The sequence below is a fragment of the Phascolarctos cinereus genome, unplaced genomic scaffold (genome assembly GCF_003287225.1).
Source record: "Phascolarctos cinereus isolate Bilbo 61053 unplaced genomic scaffold, phaCin_HiC Scaffold_2;HRSCAF=192, whole genome shotgun sequence".
NCBI lineage: Eukaryota > Metazoa > Chordata > Mammalia > Diprotodontia > Phascolarctidae > Phascolarctos > Phascolarctos cinereus.
This window is the reverse complement of record NW_027555625.1, coordinates 22129098-22148482: the sequence shown is the minus strand read 5'-3', so window position 1 is coordinate 22148482 and position 19385 is coordinate 22129098. Positions and strand designations below refer to the sequence as shown.

The window sequence follows — 19385 nt, the reverse complement described above, 5'->3', positions numbered from 1 at the left end:
TAGCCCAGGGTCACACAACCAGTGTGAGTCAGAGATAGGACTTGAACCCAGGTTGTTGTGACTCAGAGGCTAGAAGTCTCCCCACTCTGCTACCCTGCCTCTCATCCATTTGTATCTGTCTATAATAATCATATGTCATCTCCTTACACTGTATAGAAATCAATCCTATATTACCCGGATAATCTACTTCTCTCTCATTTTTCTCCCAGCCATCCAACCCTGTGTCTGGCATGTCTCTGACAGAGTGGGGCCAAAATCCCAGCACCCCAGCTCAACTAGTCCTTCAATCCCTCATTTTTATAGATAAATCCAAGGCCTAGAAAAGTGAGAAGCTTTCCCCAAGTCACAGAGAGCTACTCAGTGACAGAAGCAGGATTTGAACCCAGGTCAGGAGTGTTCCTTCCATTATACTGTCACTTTCCCTTGTTTTTCCCTTCATGAAAACAGCCCAAGGCTAAGACTTAAGAGAGCTGACCTTGACTCTTTGCCCTGATGGGTGCTAGCTGAAAGGTCAGAGGTCACATGGCCTTTTGGACTATCAGTTTCTCAATCTGTAAAATGGGAACAATAATATTCACACTTCCTATACCACAGGAGTGTTATGGGGAAAGCCTTTTTTAAGGGTTACAATGCTCTGGAAATGTGTCACTACAATTGTGTTCAGGTCTCCTCTCTCTTCTCCACGCACACATGTCCAGAGCTTGGTGGGCTCCTGGGGGTCTGGAATGGGGTAGAAGGCCTGACTGAATCTACCTGAACCCTCCCTTTCTTGTATCTTCTGGGGCACAGTGATAAGGTCACGCTAAGAACTGGGGGACACTTAGGTGGCATAGCAGATAGAGCGCTGGCCTCCCTGGTCCAGGGAGGACTTCCTGGAGGAGCTGAGACTGAGTACAGACTGGGAAGTATTCAGTGATTATGCAAGGAGAAATCATTTCTAGCATCGGGGAAAGGTCCGCGGAGGAGGCAGCATTTGAACTGGACTCTGGAGGGCTACTGTATTTTTTTTTTTTGGCTAGGCAATGGGGTTAAGTGACTTGCCCAGGGTCACATAGCTAGTAAATGTTATGTGTCGGGGTTCAGATTTGAACTCAGGTCCTCCTGAATCCAGGGCCGGTGCTCTATCCACTGTGCCACCTAGCTGCCCCATATATAGTTAACTTTAATGCATCAGGGATTTTTGGGGTTTTTTTCTTTTTTTTCTTGTTTGTTTTTAGGCGATTGCCCAGGGTCACACAGCTGGTAAATGTCAAGTGTTTGGTCTGAGGCCAGATTTGAACTCAGGTCCTCCTGACTTCAGGGCTGGTGCTCTATCCACTGCACCACCTACCTGCCCCTAGAGGGCGACGGTATTAATGGGTAGAAAGGGAGAGATGGCATAGGGAAGCTTGTGACTCTAAGTGAGGAGGTGGGGAATTGCGGGTTGAATTTGGATGGAGGTGAGGGACCCATTTTGAGTGGAACATAGAGCACAGGAGGGGAAATTGTGGGGACTCAGGTGAACAAGGAAGTCTAGGTCAGATTCTTGGGGGCTTATGAATTCAGGCTTAGGATCAAATGAGATGATGCCTGCGTAGCTCTTAGCACAGTACCTGGCTTGTTGCCTTCCTGTTTCCTTGGCAAAGCTGGTCCAACAATCTTCCTTCTCCAGATTCTTCCCAACATGGGAAGAACTATTGAATGTCAAAACTGGAAGGAACCTTAGAGACCCAAGCCTGTTATCTTAGGCTCAGAGAGAGGAATCCATCTAGCCCAGGACACATGACTTTCAGTCCTTCAGACTCTTTCCGTAAGATCTCGAGTGGCTTTCCTTGGCTGGTGTCTCTCTCATATCTGCCACCTTCTCTTCCTCTTCTCCTCAGTGTAAACCTTGATGGAACTAAGAGAAATTGGGGGAATTCAGAAGCCAGGGAAGGGAGAAATAAAAGTTGCATCTGTCTTCTGTTGGGTTGGAAAATTGAAGGGCTAATGCTGACTGGTTCTGAAAAGGGTGAGATAGGAAGGAAGTGCCCTTAGTTCTCAGCTCTTCATCCTCCCCACAGTCCCTCTGCCTGTCTCCTCATCAGGGAAGCTATCCCATGGCACCACCTCCAAGGAGGCCTTAGGAATCATGAAACAAAGACTACCTCAATGAATCCCAAGTCTTTTTACTGAACCCCACTGTGTGCTCGACTGCTATAGGAGGAAAGGGAACAGAGTCCCTGTTCTCAGGGAGCCCACAGTCTTTTTGGAGAGCCAGGACACCTTTAGGAAGCAATGAAGGAGGTAGGCAAGGCAACATGGCAGAGAACCAAGAGAAAGGAAGTAGGAGGTTGGGGACCTTCACCACTCACTAGCTGTGTGACCTCATGCAAATCACTTCCCTCCATGGGTCTCAGCTTTCTTCTCCATAAAAAGAAGGCTTTAGATCATCTCTAAGTCCCCTCTCTATTCTAAGGTCCCTCCTAGCTTTAACATTCTAGGTTCCAAAGTTTCAGTTCCATGCTCTAAGATTCTCCCACATTAGCTCTGACTTTTATTGTTCTAATATCCCTTAGCTCTGACGTTCTGTGTTTATGATCCCTCCCAGCTCTGAAATTCTCTGTTCTAAAGCTTTTCCCATCTCAGATATCCTAAGTTCTAAGGTCCCACCCAACTCTGAGATTCTCTGTTCTAAGGCCTCACCCCTCTCTAACATTCTATGTTCTAAGACCCCTCTCAGTTCTGGCATTTAATGATCATAAGATATGATCTAGGGCTGGCTTGTGTGCTATAAGCCATACAAAGCTATAAGAATTCAGAGTAGGGACTCATCAGTGTGGATGGGATGGTTGGGGACAATGAGGTTTGATCTAGGTCTTGAAGATGATGGAAAAGGTTCACTTTGGTGGAAAAGAAGGAAGGACTTGCTGAGGAGGGACCCAGAACCCTTGTTATGTCCCAATGGTGAAGTGAGTCACAGTGTGGTATAACAGAATTCTAGGCATGAAGACCTGGAAGACCTGAATTCAAATCATGTCTCTGACACTTAATGTCTAAGTCTCTTAAGCTTTATGTGCCTTAGTTCCTAATTTGTAAAATGAAGTGGTTGGAATAGATTGCCTCTAAGATTCCTTCCAGCTGTAGAACCCCGACCCTGTGATCCATTCTGCCACTGTGTCCCCAAGGACCCAATAAATCCTGCCTGAAGTCTGGGGATGCCAATTTGTCTGGAAGTCCTTTGGGGGCAGGATTGTTTTATTTTTGGCTTTGAATCCCTAGTACCTAACACAGTAACTGGCACATAGTAGGAGGTTAATAAATGCTGGTTGATTGAGTCAATGAATGTAACTTAGACTCAGAGCTGGGGTCACTGAGCCCAGGGAGCCATCAGATCGAATGGTCACTCTGCTCTGGAATAGTTGCTGACAGAAGGATATCATTCTTATTTTTATAGAATGACCAAAGAGGCTAATAGCACCAAATGAATGAGTCTCCTTTTTCTATGGGCCCTCTAGCAGGAAGGCCTCCATCCAAGTTCTGTGTGATCTTATGCATGTCATTTATCACCATGGGCCTTAGTTTCCCCATCTGTAAAATGCAGGGCTGTGCCTACATGGTCTCTGAGTTCTCTGGCTCTAACTCTAGGATGCTCTGATTGCCCTCTTTGTGACTGGTCTCAGGATGGCTCCCTCTTATGGTCCCTGCCCCTTGATGCTTCTGGGATCCTCCCCCTTCCTTGGACCTATAGCAGGTGTGATCTTAAGGAGTTTAGACTTATAGTAATGTCAGCATAACAAGAAAACCTCATATTTCTCTAATACTTTAAGGTTTTCAAAACTGTTTACCAACATCTCATTTGATTGTTGGGGATTTCATTCCGGGTTTTCCTGACCTCCTCTCTCTCTCTCTCTCTCTCTCTCTCTCTCTCTCTCTCTCTCTCTCTCTCTCTCTCTCTCTCTCTCTCTCTGAATAAGGGATGCGATGCCTTTGAAAAGGAAAAAGAAATCCAAGCATTCACAGGCTTCCTTTCAAATGCAATAGAAATGTCTTGTGGGTTATCATATTATCCAGTATTTTAGGATATACAGAACTCTGTGCTGACTTTTCTCCCTTTATTTTCTCCAAAAAATGCTAGTTGTTCACATAGGGTGGCTCTTTGGGAGGGGGAAGAGGAGGGATACATGGAATATAATGGCATGTGAGAAATAGAAAATATCAATAAAATTATCATTATTTTTATAGGCATCCATATGTTTCTTTAATAGAAACACTTTTTTCAGCAGTTACCTGACAATGCCGTTTTTGATAACGCTGTTAATTACTCACTAACAGCTTTCAATAAAAAAATTATTAAAAATAGTGTATACACAATTCTGCCTTCCACCTCCAAAAGCAGACATCATTCAGAGATAGCTCAGCACATAATTGAGAGATCCCTAGCATGGGTATAGGATTGCTATTTTAAAGGTGGGCAGGGTCTAAGAGGGTAGAGTGTGGAACTTGGCACTGGAAAAGATAGTAATGGGAAGTGGGATTGTGGTTCCACTGCTACAGGGGGTGGGGAAGCACTCTCTACTGGTCCATGTCAGCACCTTCTCTGCCTTGAGCAGAGAGGCTAAATGATTTGCTCAGGGTGTCATAGTTAATATGTGTTATAAGCATGATTTGAACCCAGGACTTCTGGGGGGGGTTAATTTTGACTCAGACATTTATAAGCTATGTAAACCCTCAATTAAGTCACCTAAACTCTCCTTGGCCTCATTTTCCTCTTTGGTAAAAGAGAGGAGGGAAAATGGACTTGATGACCTCCCTGGCCCTGCCCATTTCTAAATCTATGATGCTATAATTTATCCAACCCCTTAATTTTATAAATGAGGAAACTGAGGTCCAGTGATTTACTCAAGGTCACCCAGACAGTAAGTGTCAAAATGAAGATTTGAACCCAGGTCTTTTGACTCGATATCAAGTACCTTTTCCCACTGGGGCAAGTGGCAGAACCTAAATGCTGGACAGCGACAGAACCATAAAGTTAGGCCAATGGCCCACAATCCTCCGTAGGATGCCAGCTTTCTTCACATCGTCTTCCTGACCAAAACCTTTCCATGTCTTTGCCACCCTTAGTGTATGAAGACAATGCCCTGGGATGGGGGCTCTGAGCTATACCCCTAGAAGAGGAGAGGGGCTGTGCTGAGGTAGCCATCCTCAGCAGTTACCATCCAGGTCCCCAGCTCCCTACCCCCCTCTAATTTCCACCTCTGCCTTGTGACCAGGACTTGTTTGTGAGATGGCGGACATGATTGGGGGGCATTCTGCGTTCAAGGTTAGGGGGTCATCCTGTGATGAGATTAGGGTCTATTCTATTATCAAGGTTAGTGTCAATCACTGCTCAGGACAACAGGTCAGTATGAGGCTGTTAGGGGTGAACCTGTAGCCATAATTAGATGCTCATAAGCAAAGTTTTGTTGTGTAATAAGTAGAGAAACACCTGGGTTCAGGTCCTATCTTGACATATACTGACTGTGTCACTTGGACAAATAATCTTTTGGGGAAGTAGCAGAGAAGGTGCTGACCTGCCTTGGTAGAAGGAATTTCCTCACCCTTAGCCTAGTGAAATCACAAATCCAGTCTCTATCCTCTATCTCATAGGATTCAGAATTGGAAGGGACCTTAGAGATGGTTTAGTCTAATCCCCTCATTCTACAGAGGAGGAAACTGAGGCCCAGAGAGCTTCAATGACTTGTCCAAAGTCACGCAGGCACTAAATACAGTCTGTAATTTAAACCCAGGTTTCCTGCATCCAAATCTAGCTTCCTTTTCTGCTATGTCATTAAGGGAGACAAGCTCTTTACTGTCCAGGCAGTGGCTCTTTCCCCCAGGGCTTAGGGTTGGAATGGGAGAAGTGGGATGGTGGGACCGTATGTGTATTGCTGTGGGTAGGGCAGGGCTAGGGGAGGGATGGCTTTTCAGATGGTCGGGGGAGGTAGTTCCGGCTTTTATCAGGGCAGCGTGGGAGCAAGCCCAGGGACGGGAGTGGGAGGTAGGAATGAAGGGCAGGAGGGAGAGGGGCGGAAGATGAAAAGGGAGTTGGTGCCAAGACAGGGGTGGATATGGGGGGAAGAACCATCTCAGGGGATTTGGTGAAATGAGGGTAGAAGGAGAGACAGGAACGGCAAAGATGAAAGGAGGTCTGGGGGCTCCCTGTCAATGTCTAAATTAATGAAAAGAGCTTAGAGACATGGGCTCCAGTTTGTGCTCTGCCCAACTGGGTAACCCCAAGGTTGCTTCCCCTCTCAGAGCTTCATGCTACTTTTTTGAAAAATGGGGATAACCTCCAAGATGTGCAGTGACATCTGGTGTATTGGCAGGCCCATCCTTGTTACTTATTCAGCTGGGTAGCACTCATCTGAACTTGAGATCCATTAATGAGCCTTTGAGAACCCAGAGTCACCACATCAGGATGAGATTAGCAATCAGAGTCAGTTGGGGGCAGGAGTGAGCTGAGAGATCATGCTGGGAAAGGGGAAGAGAGTGGGGATAGTTTTGGGGTGGGAGTGATTGTGAATAGTGGTAGAGATGGGGTGGATATGAAGAGCAGAGTTTAGAGTGAGTTTCATTATGGGACTAAGCATATAGTTTAGAGATGGAGATGGATGAATGAAAGAAAAACATTCACGGAGCATTTACTATATGTCAGATGCTATACTAAACGTCTGATACATACAGATAAGACAGCCTGCCCTCGAGAAGTTCACATTCAGGTGGACAGGGTATACAAGGGAGTGATGCTTAGGAAAGTTTGTTTTGGACAAGGAAGTCAGAGGGAATGGGGATCAGAGTCACAGGACAATTGATCGAGATGGACTTTCCAAGAATGGAAAGTGTTGAGTTGACTACTTTTCTCCAAGCTAAGTTGAAAGTGGGGAGGGATGGGAAGGTTCTGATACTTAAGCATGGAGGTGACTGGAAGGTAGCATGGGGTGGGGTCTGGGTCTGGGCACAATAGGAGGAAGAAGGTTCACTACTCAGAGATTGGGAGTGTGGGTGTAGAGAGCCATGGAGTTGGAACTGAGAAGAGAGATGGGCTCCTGGTTGGGCTGAGTATAAAGTTAAGAATGGGAGTAAAGATAGGGTGAGGGTAGAGTTAGGGATGGGCAATCAGGGCTCCCATTGCAGAGAATCACATTATGTCATCCCTCTGACAAAATAGGGAGCCACTTGAGGAAAGACTGAAGGAGAGAGCAAACTGGGGGTAAAGTGGGGAAAGTGTGTGAGGATGGAGACACTGAATGATTACTTTCTAAACAGAAGGAAACAGGCTTAAATTAAAGTAGGAGGGATTGCAGTTGGACAAAAGGAAAACCTTGGATATTAGGACAGTCTTAACCCTGGCTTGGGTTCTCCATCCTGAGAGATTCTCAAAGGGCAGAAGGACTGACCCTCCATTCTGGAAGGCTCAGGCCTAAAGGCAGGGGACTGGATTCAGTCAGCCAGCCAGTTAGTCAACAAGTGTCAGTTAAGTCCTTACTATGTGCCAGGCACTGTACTGAGCTCTAAGGATACAAGGAAAATCTCTGCCTTTAAGCAATTCACATACTGATGGGAGAGAGAAATATTCAGTTTCCTCTTACATACATAGATTAAAGCTCATATACTTACATATAGCATATATATTTTATTATATATTAATATATATATTAGAGATAGCTCATATACATATATAGATTAAAGACTCAAAGTATGAAAGGTGATTGAAACCAGTGTCTGAAGGAAGAGAAAGCAGGGATTGGATAATAGGAAATACCAAATAATCCAAAAGTCATTTCTTTTCTTCTCTGTAATACCTGGATACGCTGAGCTATAAAGGCATACATTCCATTGTTTTGTCTTTGCCACCCAAGTGCTATTTGACCTTGGGAAAGTCACTTGCCCTCTATATATCTGTATTAAAAAAATCCTGCCTCCCATGGGTGAAGCATTTTTGATGTTCTCAAGGCTATTTCACACCCAGAAGCTCAATTGAGCCTCACAATTCCTTCTGTCCCTTACTGCCTATGTGACCTTGGGCAAGTCACTTAAGCTCTGGGCCTCAGTTTCCTCCTCTGCAAAATTAGGGGGTAGGACTTTTTCAGGTTGAGATCTTTCTGTGTTCATGTGATAAACACCCCTAGGATGTATGTGGGAATTCTATCCTTATATTACAAGTGAGGAAACTGAGACTGAGAGAGGTGAGGTGGGTTATCTAAGGACACAGTTAAGGGCAGAGATAGATAAATAGATGATGGAGAGATAGATAAACAGATAGTTGGGTGGATGGATAGAGGGATCAATAAATAGATGTTGGATTTATGGATGGATAAATAGATAGATGGATGGACAGAGGATAGACAATAGATAGGCAGACAGAAATGGATAGATAGATGGACAGATGACATATATAGATGGATAGAAAATGGGTGGATGGATCGATGGAATGGATAGACAGACAGATAGACAGATAGATGGGTGGATGGATAGACAAATGAAACAATTATTAAATACTTACTACATGCCAGACACTGTGCTAAGCACTGGAAATACTAAAATAAGAAAAAAAGAGTCTCTGCCCCTAAGGACCTTACATTCTGGTGAGGGAAGACAATACGTAAGGGGAACTTGAAAACTGAGATGGGAATAGGTTTGGGAGGCTTCCCTGGGGGGCAGGGAGGGTCTAAGGTAGCTGATATGAACTTGAATTGGTCGATACTTCTCTGACACTGCTGACGGTTCAGGGTGGGATGGGTAAGGGGAGCTGTTCTCTGTCAGGAAGAGGGGGCAGTTCTGAAAGGAGGGACAAGGCTCGGAGGAGGTGGTGGCCAGCCCAGCTTTGGAAGGGGGGTCTGGGCCAGCCCAGCTCCAGGAAGCTGTAGTCCTCTTCAGGATTAGGGAGCTCCCAAACTCCTGAACTTGGAGGAGGCTGTCAGAGGTCAGCTGGATCACTCCTTTCTCTTTAGGAAGGATGCTTGACACATCAGTCCTGGTGCTGGGACTCTGGTGCTCAGACCTAGCTCTCCCAGAATGGCATCCTGGTAACCCAGGCGGTCACAGTGTCTCCAAACTGCTGGTCCTTCTCACTGTGGTTCCAGCCTCAGTTTCCACCTTGATTCTGTCACTGTCCTGAGCTCAGCAACCAACATGAAACATCTTGGCTGAGCGAAAGCTGAGTAGGGGGAACTAGGGCTACATTTCCTTGGAGGAGATTAAGAATAAGAATATTTGCCAGCATTTATGTATTATTGTAAAGTGTGCAAAGAGCTTTGCAAGTATTTAGTCCTCACGATCCTGGGAGGTAGGTGCTATTATTATCTCCATTTTATAGATGAGAAAACTGAGGCAAACAGAGACTAAGTGACTTGCCCAGGGTCATCCAACTAGTAAGTGTCTGAGACTGAATTTGAGCTCAGGTCGTTCTGCCTCTGGTCTCATTGGCCTATCCATCGAGGCACCCATCTCCTTCCTTCCAAAGCTAAGACTCTTTGTTGCTGAGGCCTCTCTTAGGGTAAGCTTTTGGGGTATTGGGGTGAGACAGCAATAGTCTTGTTACATCTGGTGGTCAGCATTGTGGTCCCCACTAAGGGGGAGGAACAGCTATGTGTCCTACATCCTGCACGTCAGGAGAGTCGCCTAAGCCCACCAAATAACCTCCGGAGTATCAATAAACGAGCATTTATTAAGCACCTACAATCTATCAGGTCCCATTCTGGGCACTGGAGAGACAGAAAAAAAAGTGCACAGATAGCCTGCCCTCAGGGAGCTTGTACTTATTTGAAGGAGACATGCAAACATTATTATATATGGAACACATGGAAGAGAAATATAAGTTAATTGGGGGGAAACTAGCAAGAGAAGAACTTACATTCTCCCTTCCACCAACTCAGAGATATCTCTTCCCCATTCTGCTAGTCCTGTGCCTGAAATTCCACCATTAATGTTTCACTGATTTGGGGTCAGCATTGTTCCAAGGTGACGCATTGGAAAGAGCAGTGTTTGGAGTCAGAGAGTCTGAGTTCAAGTGTTGGCATATGAGTCAGTGGTTACTAATATTATTTTCAGTGCTCTTACAAAATTTGTTAATGATGAAGTCTGATGTTGTTTTCTAAATACTTGAGAGAAGATCATGGATTTGGAGCTGGAAGGGACCTGAGGTCATCTAGTTCCACTCCCTCATTTCATAGAGGAGGAAACTGAGGCCCAGAGGAGGGAAGGGAAGAGGTGTGTAACCTGGAGAAGGCCTCAGTTTCCAACTCTGTAAAATGAGAAGGGGAGAACTGCATGGCCTTCATATCTTATGATTCACACCAGAGCTCCCTCCCCAGAAGAAGAATGTTACATCCCAGCCTCCTAGTGATGGAGGTGACAGAAGGGGCTGGGGTAGCCTGAGAGCAGGGGCTGGGAACAACTTCGGGTGCCCCCTCCCCCGACTGTGCTCCTGCTGATCCATCTCCCCCCTGCCAGGGCTGCCAGAGCCTGGGAACCAGCAGCTTCCTCTGTGCCACATGGCCCTCCCTGGGCGGCTGTGATGGATGGCAGCAGCTCCCAGGAACTGGCACCTCCTCTCTCCCACCCCACCCCCAATGCTGCAGTCACAGAGCCCTGACTCACCCACCTCAGTGCCCGCCAGGAAGGGTGAGATCATCCACCCACCTTGCCGTAACAGCCAGAGCCAGAGCTGGACCCGGGCAGCATCCACAGGCCGGGGCAGAAGCGCCTTCAGGGCTAGCTGGGCTAATGCCCTGGGGAGACACTGAGGCACTGAGCTGGGGGAATGGAAAGAGCTCAGGACTGGAAGTGAGAGGGCCTAGATTTTAATCCTGGTCCTGCCCCTTCCTCCCTGTATGATCTTGGAGAAGTCATATCTCCTGTGCGTCAGTTTCCTCTTTTGAAAAATAGGGACGGGAGAAGACAAAGTGATTTCTAAGGTCTCTTTCAGCTTGTATTGATTCATTCAATTAGGTAAGGTGGGAAGGAGGCTTAGCATCTCTTAGGTCACTCATTCTCTCTCTCTCTCTCTCTCTCTCTCTCTCTCTCTCTCTCTCTCTCTCTCTCTCTCTCTCTCTCTCTCTCTCTTTCCCAGTTTTTAAACATTTTTATTTAAAGTTTTGAGCTCCAAATTCTATCCCTCCCTCCCTCCTTCCTCCCTGAGATGGTAAGCAGTAAGATATAGGTTATACATGTGCAATTATGTAAAACATTTCCATATTAGTCATTTTGTACAAGAAGACTCAAATAAAAGAAAAAAATGAAAGGAAGAAAATGAAAAAATAGCACACTTCAGTCTGTATTCAGTCAATATCAGTTCTTTCTCTGGAGGCAGGTAGTATGCTTCATCATTAGTCCTTTGGGATTGTCTTGAACTATTGTATTGGTGAGAATAGTTCTTCATTGAACAATATTGCTATTACTGTGTACAACATTCTGGTTCTGTTCACTTCTCTATGCATCAGTTCATGTAAGTCTGTCTAGGTTTTTCTGAGATCGTCCTGCTTGTCATTTCTTCCAGCACAATAATATTCCATTACAATCATATCCCACAGCTTGTTTAGCCATTCCCCAACTGGCAGACGTTCCTTCAATTACCAATTCCTAGGACTGTAATTATTATAACCATTTTGTAGTTGAGGAAACTGAGACAGACGGAAGTTAAGTGACTTGCTTAAGAGCACACAGTTAGCAAGTGTCTGAAGCAGGATTTGAACCCAGGCTCTTCCTGACTCCAAGTCCAATGTCAGATGCATACAAAATAAACACTTTGTACGGCAGAGTTTTGACAAATCCAACCAGAATTTAACTCTCTTGGCTCTTGGGACAGTGTTCTTTCCCAAAGACTCCAAAAAAGGCAAGCTAGGCATTATTATCCCTATTTTATAGACAAGGAGGCAGAGCTGGAGAGTTTAACAGCAGACCTGAGGCTAGAACCCAGGACTCTTGGATCAATACTTGGAGCCCAGATCTAGAGCTGGAAGGATCTTAGAAGTCATATCTAGCCCAAGGCACTCATTTTACAGTTAGAGAAACTGAGTCCCAGTAAATTGTTCAAAGATGCTCAGGTAGTGTGTCAGAGGCAGGCAGGTCAGTGTCCTTTCCACGGAGCTGTGCTCAAAGCCCCACACATCTGTGCCTTCCCTTTTCCTGATCTTGAGCCCAGAGCTCACCTGCTCGGGCTCTTACAGAAAAGGAATTGGTCCTAGAGGCAATAGGGACCCACTGAACGTTCTAGAGTAGGGAAATAGCAAGGTTGGGTTCATACTTCAGGGAGATCAGTTTGTCATTTGGAAGGTTTGTTGAGCATTATAATGGTGCTAAATTCAAAGCCAGATTGAGGCTCCCCAGCAGCTACAAGCCAGCTAGACTGTTCAGAGGAGGCCACACCACTGGGCCAAGGTCCAAGATGTCAGGACCCTGGGCTGAGCATCCGGGGGTTTGGTTCACTAGGCTGAGGTCAAGGTCAAGGAGGTCAGGCCACTGGCCCTAGTGTCCAGTTCAGGCCACTGGACTGAGGTCTCGAGTGTTCAGGGTTTGAGGTCCCTGGGGCACAGAGCCTCTCTTTTCCTCAGGGTGATACCCTCCTCATTCCCCTCTTCTGGGATTCTCCTGCTGGGCTTGGCTGGCCTGGGGTAGTGGCAGCGGCACCCCTCACACTGCTGTGTAACACACTGGCTTGTGCTGAGCCTTTCCCCATGTTGAGGTTTCGTTTTTGCCTCCTGCATGTGCTCACTGCTGAGTGGGGTGGGGGTGGCAGGGGTCTGGAGGCTCCCCCAGTGGCAGGGCTAAAGTGGCTTTTAAGTGGGCTGTTAGTTCAGATATTCTTCCAAAGTGCCCCGCTCCCAGCTCCCCTCCTATAAGACCCCCCAGGTGTGCCCCTCTTCCAGCTGCTGGGGGATGGAATCATCGAATGGCCTTTCAGATCATCATGTCATGGGACCCAGGTAGGATTTTAGAGGCCATCGAGTCCATTTTTACAGAAGAGGAAACTGAGACTCAGAGAGACAAGAGGAGTAAGCGTCTGAGGCAGGACTTGAACCCTGTTCATCCTGCCTCCTCATCCGCGTGCCGTGTCACGCTGTCTGTATTCTCCCATTTTACACAAGAGGGAAGTGAGATCCGGGAAAAGCAAGTAATTGTTTTCCAAGTACACAGTGAATATGCATCAGAGTCATGACTAGAACACAGAGCCCTTGGCTTCCATGACAGTCCAATACAAACTGTCTATAAACATTCATTTATAGCCAGGTGATGTTAATTCATCAGCATTTATTAAGTGTCTACTGTGTGCTGGACACTGGGGATATGAAGATAAAATACAGAGAGCCTGCCCTCAGGGGAGCTTCCATTCTAGGGAGGGCCCTACACAAGATCATTTGAGAGGAAAGGAGAGAAAATGAAGAAGCAAGGCCTCAAGAAAGGCTCCCAATAACTAAGGATGAGAGGAGGAGGAGGCAAGCTTGGAGTGTGCTCCGGGCATGGATATCAGCAAAGGCTTGGAGGCTGGAGATGAAATGAATGCCAAGTCCAGAGAATAGCAAGGGGACCAATTTGTCTGCAATGGAATGTGAAGGTTAGATATGTGGAATAAAGCGAGATAAGTCTGGACTAGCAGCAGAGCCCAGCTGTGAAGGGCTTTAAGTACCCTGCTATGGAATTTGTATTTATCCTAACAGCCACTATAAATTATTGTGGGGGTAGTGGCATGGTCAGCCCCTGCAGCTGGGTGGAGGACGGTTTGGAGTGGGGAGGCTGGAAAGCAGGAGTCCAGATGGGAGGTTGTTTCAATTGTCCTGATGGGGAGGATCTGGTCTAGGGTAGTGGCTGGATGGGGGTAGGGAAGGGGATGGACATGAGACATATGGGGACATTAGGATCAGCAGACTGTGACCATCGATCGGATGGAGCCAGGCAGGTGAGCGAAGAGGCTTGATCAAAGAATGTTGTGAGCCTGGCTAACCAGAAGGACAGAACTAGGGAAGTCTGGAGAAGGAAGGGTTAAAGGGAAAGTGACCAGATCAAGCATTCTAGTTCAGACATGGGAGATGCCTTCAGGGCAGCTAGTGGTGCCATCCAGCAGGCAGTCAGAGATGTGAGAGGGGAGCTCAGACTTTCTGGAGGAGGTGAGTTTTGAGTTGAATCCTTCAAGAATTAACCTGTCAACCTATTTAAGTAAACACCCACTATATGTCTAAGACCTTTTCTTAATGCTTTGGAGGAGAAATCTGACTCCTTGGAGTGTCTGCCTCATTGCTCCTGGTTCTATTCTTTGGGGCCAAGCAGAAGACAGCTACTCCTTCTTCCATATAACAACCCTCCAGAGGCAGGTATGTCCCAGTGCTCCGATAGTAGCTCTGCCATCTCATAATATGGACCCCAGAACTGAGCTCAGTCTGCCCAGTGTGGTCTGACCAGGGCAGAGAATAGTAGGAATACCACTTCCTGCTCAACACACACACACACACACACACACACACACACACACACACACACACCCTGTTCTGAAAAGTATGTTTTTTATTAAGATTTCATTAGCTCATTTTGCTGCTGTGCTACATTTCTAGCTCATATTGAGGCTGTAGGCTGCACTGCAGAAATGTACCCACCTGTTCACTGATTTCTTCTCTAGCCCCAAAAGTGGTGACTTCCATGAGCCCTGATTACCGTCTCTTAACAGTTCATATTCTAGGGTTTCTCCTAGTTCTGAGATTCCCTGTCCTAAGGCCTTTTCAAGCTCTGACATTTCCTACTCTAAAACCCCTCCCAGTTCTGATATCCCCTGTTCTAAGACCCTTCCCAGCTCTGACATTCCCAGTTCTGAGTCCCCTCCCAGCTCTGACATTCACTGTTCTAAAGCCCCTCCCAGCTCTGACATTCCCTGTTCTAAGGTCCTTCCCAGCTCTGACATTCCCAGTTCTGAGGCCCCTCCCAGCCCTGACATTCCCTGTTCTCAGGCCCCTCCAAGCTCTGACATTCCCTGTTCTAAAGCCCCTCCCAGCCCTGACATTCCCTGTTCTAAGGTCCTTCCCAGCTCTGACATTCCCAGTTCTGAGGCCCCTCCCAGCCCTGACATTCCCTGTTCTAAGACCCCTCTCAGCTCTGACATGTCATGACAATAATAAAGGTGCTTAGCTCTGTAAGAGAGCAAGCCCTGTGAAGGCAGCCATCTTTTCTGCAGCTTTTCTGAGCTTGGTGTGTCTGGGCGCAGACCAGTAAGTGCCTAAAGCCTTTGTCTGTGGAATAGACGAGTGGGAGGATGAGCGATGCAGGGCCCCAGTCTATCTGACATGTGCCTCCCTCTCCCCCCGCAGGTAAAGGTGTGGTTTCAGAACCGGCGGACAAAGTACAAACGCCAGAAGCTGGAGGAAGAGGGCCCTGAGTCAGACCAGAAGAAGAAGGGGTCCCACCACATCAACAGATGGCGCATCGCCACCAAGCAGGCCAGCGGCGAGGACATCGATGTCACATCCAATGACTAAGGCAGGCCTGGGGAGGGGGGGCAGCTGAGAAACCAATGAAGGGAGCCAGGCGGCCAAGGGGACGTCAGAAATGGACTCCAGTGAGACCCAATGGTAACCAACCGCCATACCTCCTGAGCTCCCCCACCACGCCCAGGCCCAGTCGTCGGCCTCCCTTCGTCCCTGGGCTGGGCAGCAGGAAGTGGGCAGCTCCTACTGGGGGACCCCCAAGGGACTCAGAGCCTTGGGGCAGCTGACTGGAGGGGAAAGGCAAAGCAAGGGAAGCCTTCCTCCAGGGTCTGTCTCTTCCAAACTCCTCAGGCTGGGCTGGGTCGAGCGACCTGTGGCATCAACTCTGGCTCAGTGAGCCTGTCAGCCTCACCCCGGGACTCCCAGCCCTGATCCCCTAGCTGAGCCTTCTCTGCTCCCTTTGCCTTTTCTCTTCTTACCTCCTTCCTTTGAACGAGTTTTTATTTTAATTTATTTCTTGTCCAAAGGCCCCTCTGATCCCCAGTCCCCACTTTCCTACCACGACCCCAGCTATAGGCCTTAGTGATATCCTACTGTGTCTCCCTTCCCTGTGGGTAATAAAACAAAAAACAAAAAAAACTACCTTTGTCTGAGTGACCCTGAAACCTGGCTCCAATCCACAGCAGTGTGGACTGTGCACTCTGGAGAGGTGCCTGGAAAGAGCATTCTGGGAGAGTGGATCAGAGGTGGTTGTAAGTGTGGATGGGGAAGCAGGAAAGTGTTCCTTCCTCTTACCAACCTAGCTAGTAGTAGAAATGGTCTGTGTAGCATCTGGGGCCACCTTCAACTCACAGGAAGAATCCCCTAGAGATGGTCACCCCAGGTTCAAGTTTCTCTGTGGGTCTATGTCCATGAAAACCGTAGCCCATGAGCCCCTATCAAGGTGTCTACTTTTAATTATCAGCCAGATGTGATTAGTTCAACACAAAGGCATTTAATAAAAAGTAATGCTAGAATTCTTCTCCCATAAACCTGAGGCACTCTCACAAATACACATGTCATCAGTGAGAAAAGTGGACCCCTGTGTGGCCATGGTGCATGAATGAGAGGGCAGATGTAAAGGGAACATGTATAATCAGAGACAACTCATGCCTCAGATGTTTCAGGGCTACCTAATGTCTTCTCATGACGGTATGATGATGGTATGATTTCCCCACTGGTCTCTGCTGGACACCTACTTTCAGTTAGATGCCACTTCCCAGGGTGTTACTCTACTGAACATGTAAGTCTTTGCTGGATACGCTCTGGATGAGTCTCTTCTAGGTGTGGAGTATCTGCTGAACACGGGTCCACTGGACATTGTTTTGCTGGATGTATGGTAGTGGCCTGCCAGGTAATCACAGGATTTGTGGCTGCTGAACTTATCTCTGCTTTCTGCATCTGGCTTCAGCTGAGTGGTTAAAACCTGTGGCCATAATGCTTGAGCTTCCTCATGAGGAGAATGGGCTCTGCACAGCTCTTTTATTTTTCCAAACATTATTTCACTTATTTATTCATTTTTAGTGCACGGCTCTTTTATGTTTTTAACATAATTTTATTTATTTGTTTGTTTGCTTTTAGGGCAAAGCTCTTTTAGTTCAAATGCCAGAATTTTGTTTTGTTGGCAATTTTAGGAAAGTGGCCACTATTAGGCCAACAGGCTAAAAACAATCCTTGGAAACAAAACCTTTTTGTGACTGTATTATAGGTACCTGTCTTCTTCCCTTCGGAATCTGGAGAATTCCAAGTCTTGTGAACAGGAGACATTCCTAGACAGAATTCCCAGGTCCAGTCTGTCTTTTCTTTGGACAAAATCCTTTGATTGGGGTCTCCTTGAGATTGTCATCTTGCTCTGGCTTGTGGTAAACATTTGGTATAACACCCGATTTTAATATCTGAAAGATAGATTCCATTTTCCATGGTCGTTATCCAAATAAGGGCTGTTTGCCAAACATTTCTGGGGTTCAGAGTTTCCTGATTTTTTATTTTTTTTATTTAATTCTAGACCTCATCTATTTTCTGCATAATTAATGTGGGTGAGGAAAAGGCAGAGAGGCAAGGCACAGCCCAGAAGGCAGGGTCAATGTCTTTCTGCTGGCCTTGTCACCCTCGTCACTTTTCATGTGTGTGTGTGTGTGTGCACATGCACACACATACACATGTGCGTGTATGCACATGCATGTATATATGTGCACATATGTGCATACTTACATGTACACGTGCATGTGTACATATATGAGCATATATATATTTAATCAGCAAGGTCTGAAAATGTTGTGTTTGGAGTCTGTGGTTCTGGGTTCAAATCCTTGGTCTGCTAATTGCTACCTGAGTGACATTAGATAAAGTCACTTAGCTTTTCTGGGTCTCATTTCTTCATGCATAAAAAAGGGATAATCGAATCAAGATTTAGCACTGGAAAGGGCCTTAGAGGTCATCTGAAACTGAGGTCCAATGAAATTAGCTCTGGTAGATGGACCAGATGTTCTCTAAAATCACCTATAACTCTAAGGCCATGATTTTAGTTGGTTTGGGCTCTTGGGGGCTAGACTGCAAGCCCCCTCCTCAGGTAGGGATTCATAGGATCAGAGAATGTTAGAACTGAAGGGACCCTTGAGGTCATCCAGTCTAACCGCCTGATTTTAGAGATGAGGAAAATGAGGCTCAATTGGTCAGTGGCAGGGCTGAGATTCAAACCCAGGTCTTCTGACTCCAAGTCCAGAATGCTTTCCACTATGGCACATTGCCTAGATGACCTCTGAGGTCCCTTTCAGCTCTGAACTTTCAAGACTTTGATTCTTTCTCATTCTGTCCCACCATTTTTCCTGACTCTCTTATGTGTGTGTACAAGGGCTAAGCTGTGGGCAGGAGATAGGAGATTGAGGCCTTACCCTCAGAGAGCCTGCAGCCTAGCTGCAGAAATGACTCACATGGTAGAGACAGAAAACATGCAAAATATCTGGGAAATTCGGTGGTAGTCTTGTTAGTAGAGACAGTAAGGAGGTCAGAGATGACCACAGCCAGGGTGGCACAGTAGATACAGTGATGGTCTTGGCATCAGGAAGACCTGAGTTTGAATCTGTCCTCATCCACTTACCAGCTGTGTGACTCTGGACAAATCACTTAATCTCTTTGAGCCTCAGTTTCCTGGTCTGGAAAATGAGGTGGGTAGAGATTGTGTCCTTGATAAGGTTGAATGTCCTTTCCTGCCCTAAATCTATAACCCATGACCTATAATCTGAGGACCATAGGGGGAGGCCTCTAAGGAAGGGGGCTTGACCTGAGCCTTGAAGGGAGGCTAGGATTTGATTAGGCAGAGAAGGTGCTGCTGTCCCACATTACCTCTTGAGCCATCCTTCTCCATCACTCTCCATCCCCTAAATAGCTAAAGGAATCTGCTCCAGCTTCCCTCTTTCCTGATTGGTTGGAGGAAAGTAGTGGATGAGCTCTCTCTAGCTTTGGAGGGGACTGGGAGAAGGAGATATCATTTGGGATAGATGGAGCATTGATGGGGGAAAGGGGCAGCTGTCACAGCTGTTACACTGCCTGAAAATCATAGATGTTCGCGGGATTTAGAAGTGAAGGGATCTTAGAGATCATTTTGCTCAACCCCTGTATTTCTCAAAGGAGAATATGGAGGTTCAGAGATAGGAGAGGGTACACAGGGTAATAAGTAGCTGCGTGGATATTTGAATCTTCAATGGGCCCTGGTCTGATGGGGGAGAAATAATCCTCACACTCACTCAGGCAGCTCTGGGTCTCATGGGAGATGAGAAAAGATTAGTAGGGAGAGCTTTCCAGGAGAGGAGACTCAGTTTCCCGCATCTATAATCAAGGCCATTTTCCCAGATAGAAAATAAAGGATAATGGTGAGAAGGGGAAGGGGGTGCCTGGGGATAGATTTGTGAAGCCTCCACTACTCTAACTACTGCTCCACAG

General features: G+C 46.7%; 1 protein-coding gene across 1 annotated transcript in view; it reads left to right on the top strand.

Moving 5' to 3' along the window:
- Positions 1-16964, top strand: part of EMX1 (empty spiracles homeobox 1) — a 41270-nt gene extending 24306 nt beyond the window's left edge. Inside the window, 1 exon segment of the mRNA XM_021001099.2 lies at positions 15291-16964. Within this exon segment, the coding sequence (XP_020856758.2) occupies positions 15291-15458 (168 nt within the window). The 3' untranslated portion in view covers positions 15459-16964.
- The last annotated feature ends 2421 nt before the right edge of the window (positions 16965-19385 follow it).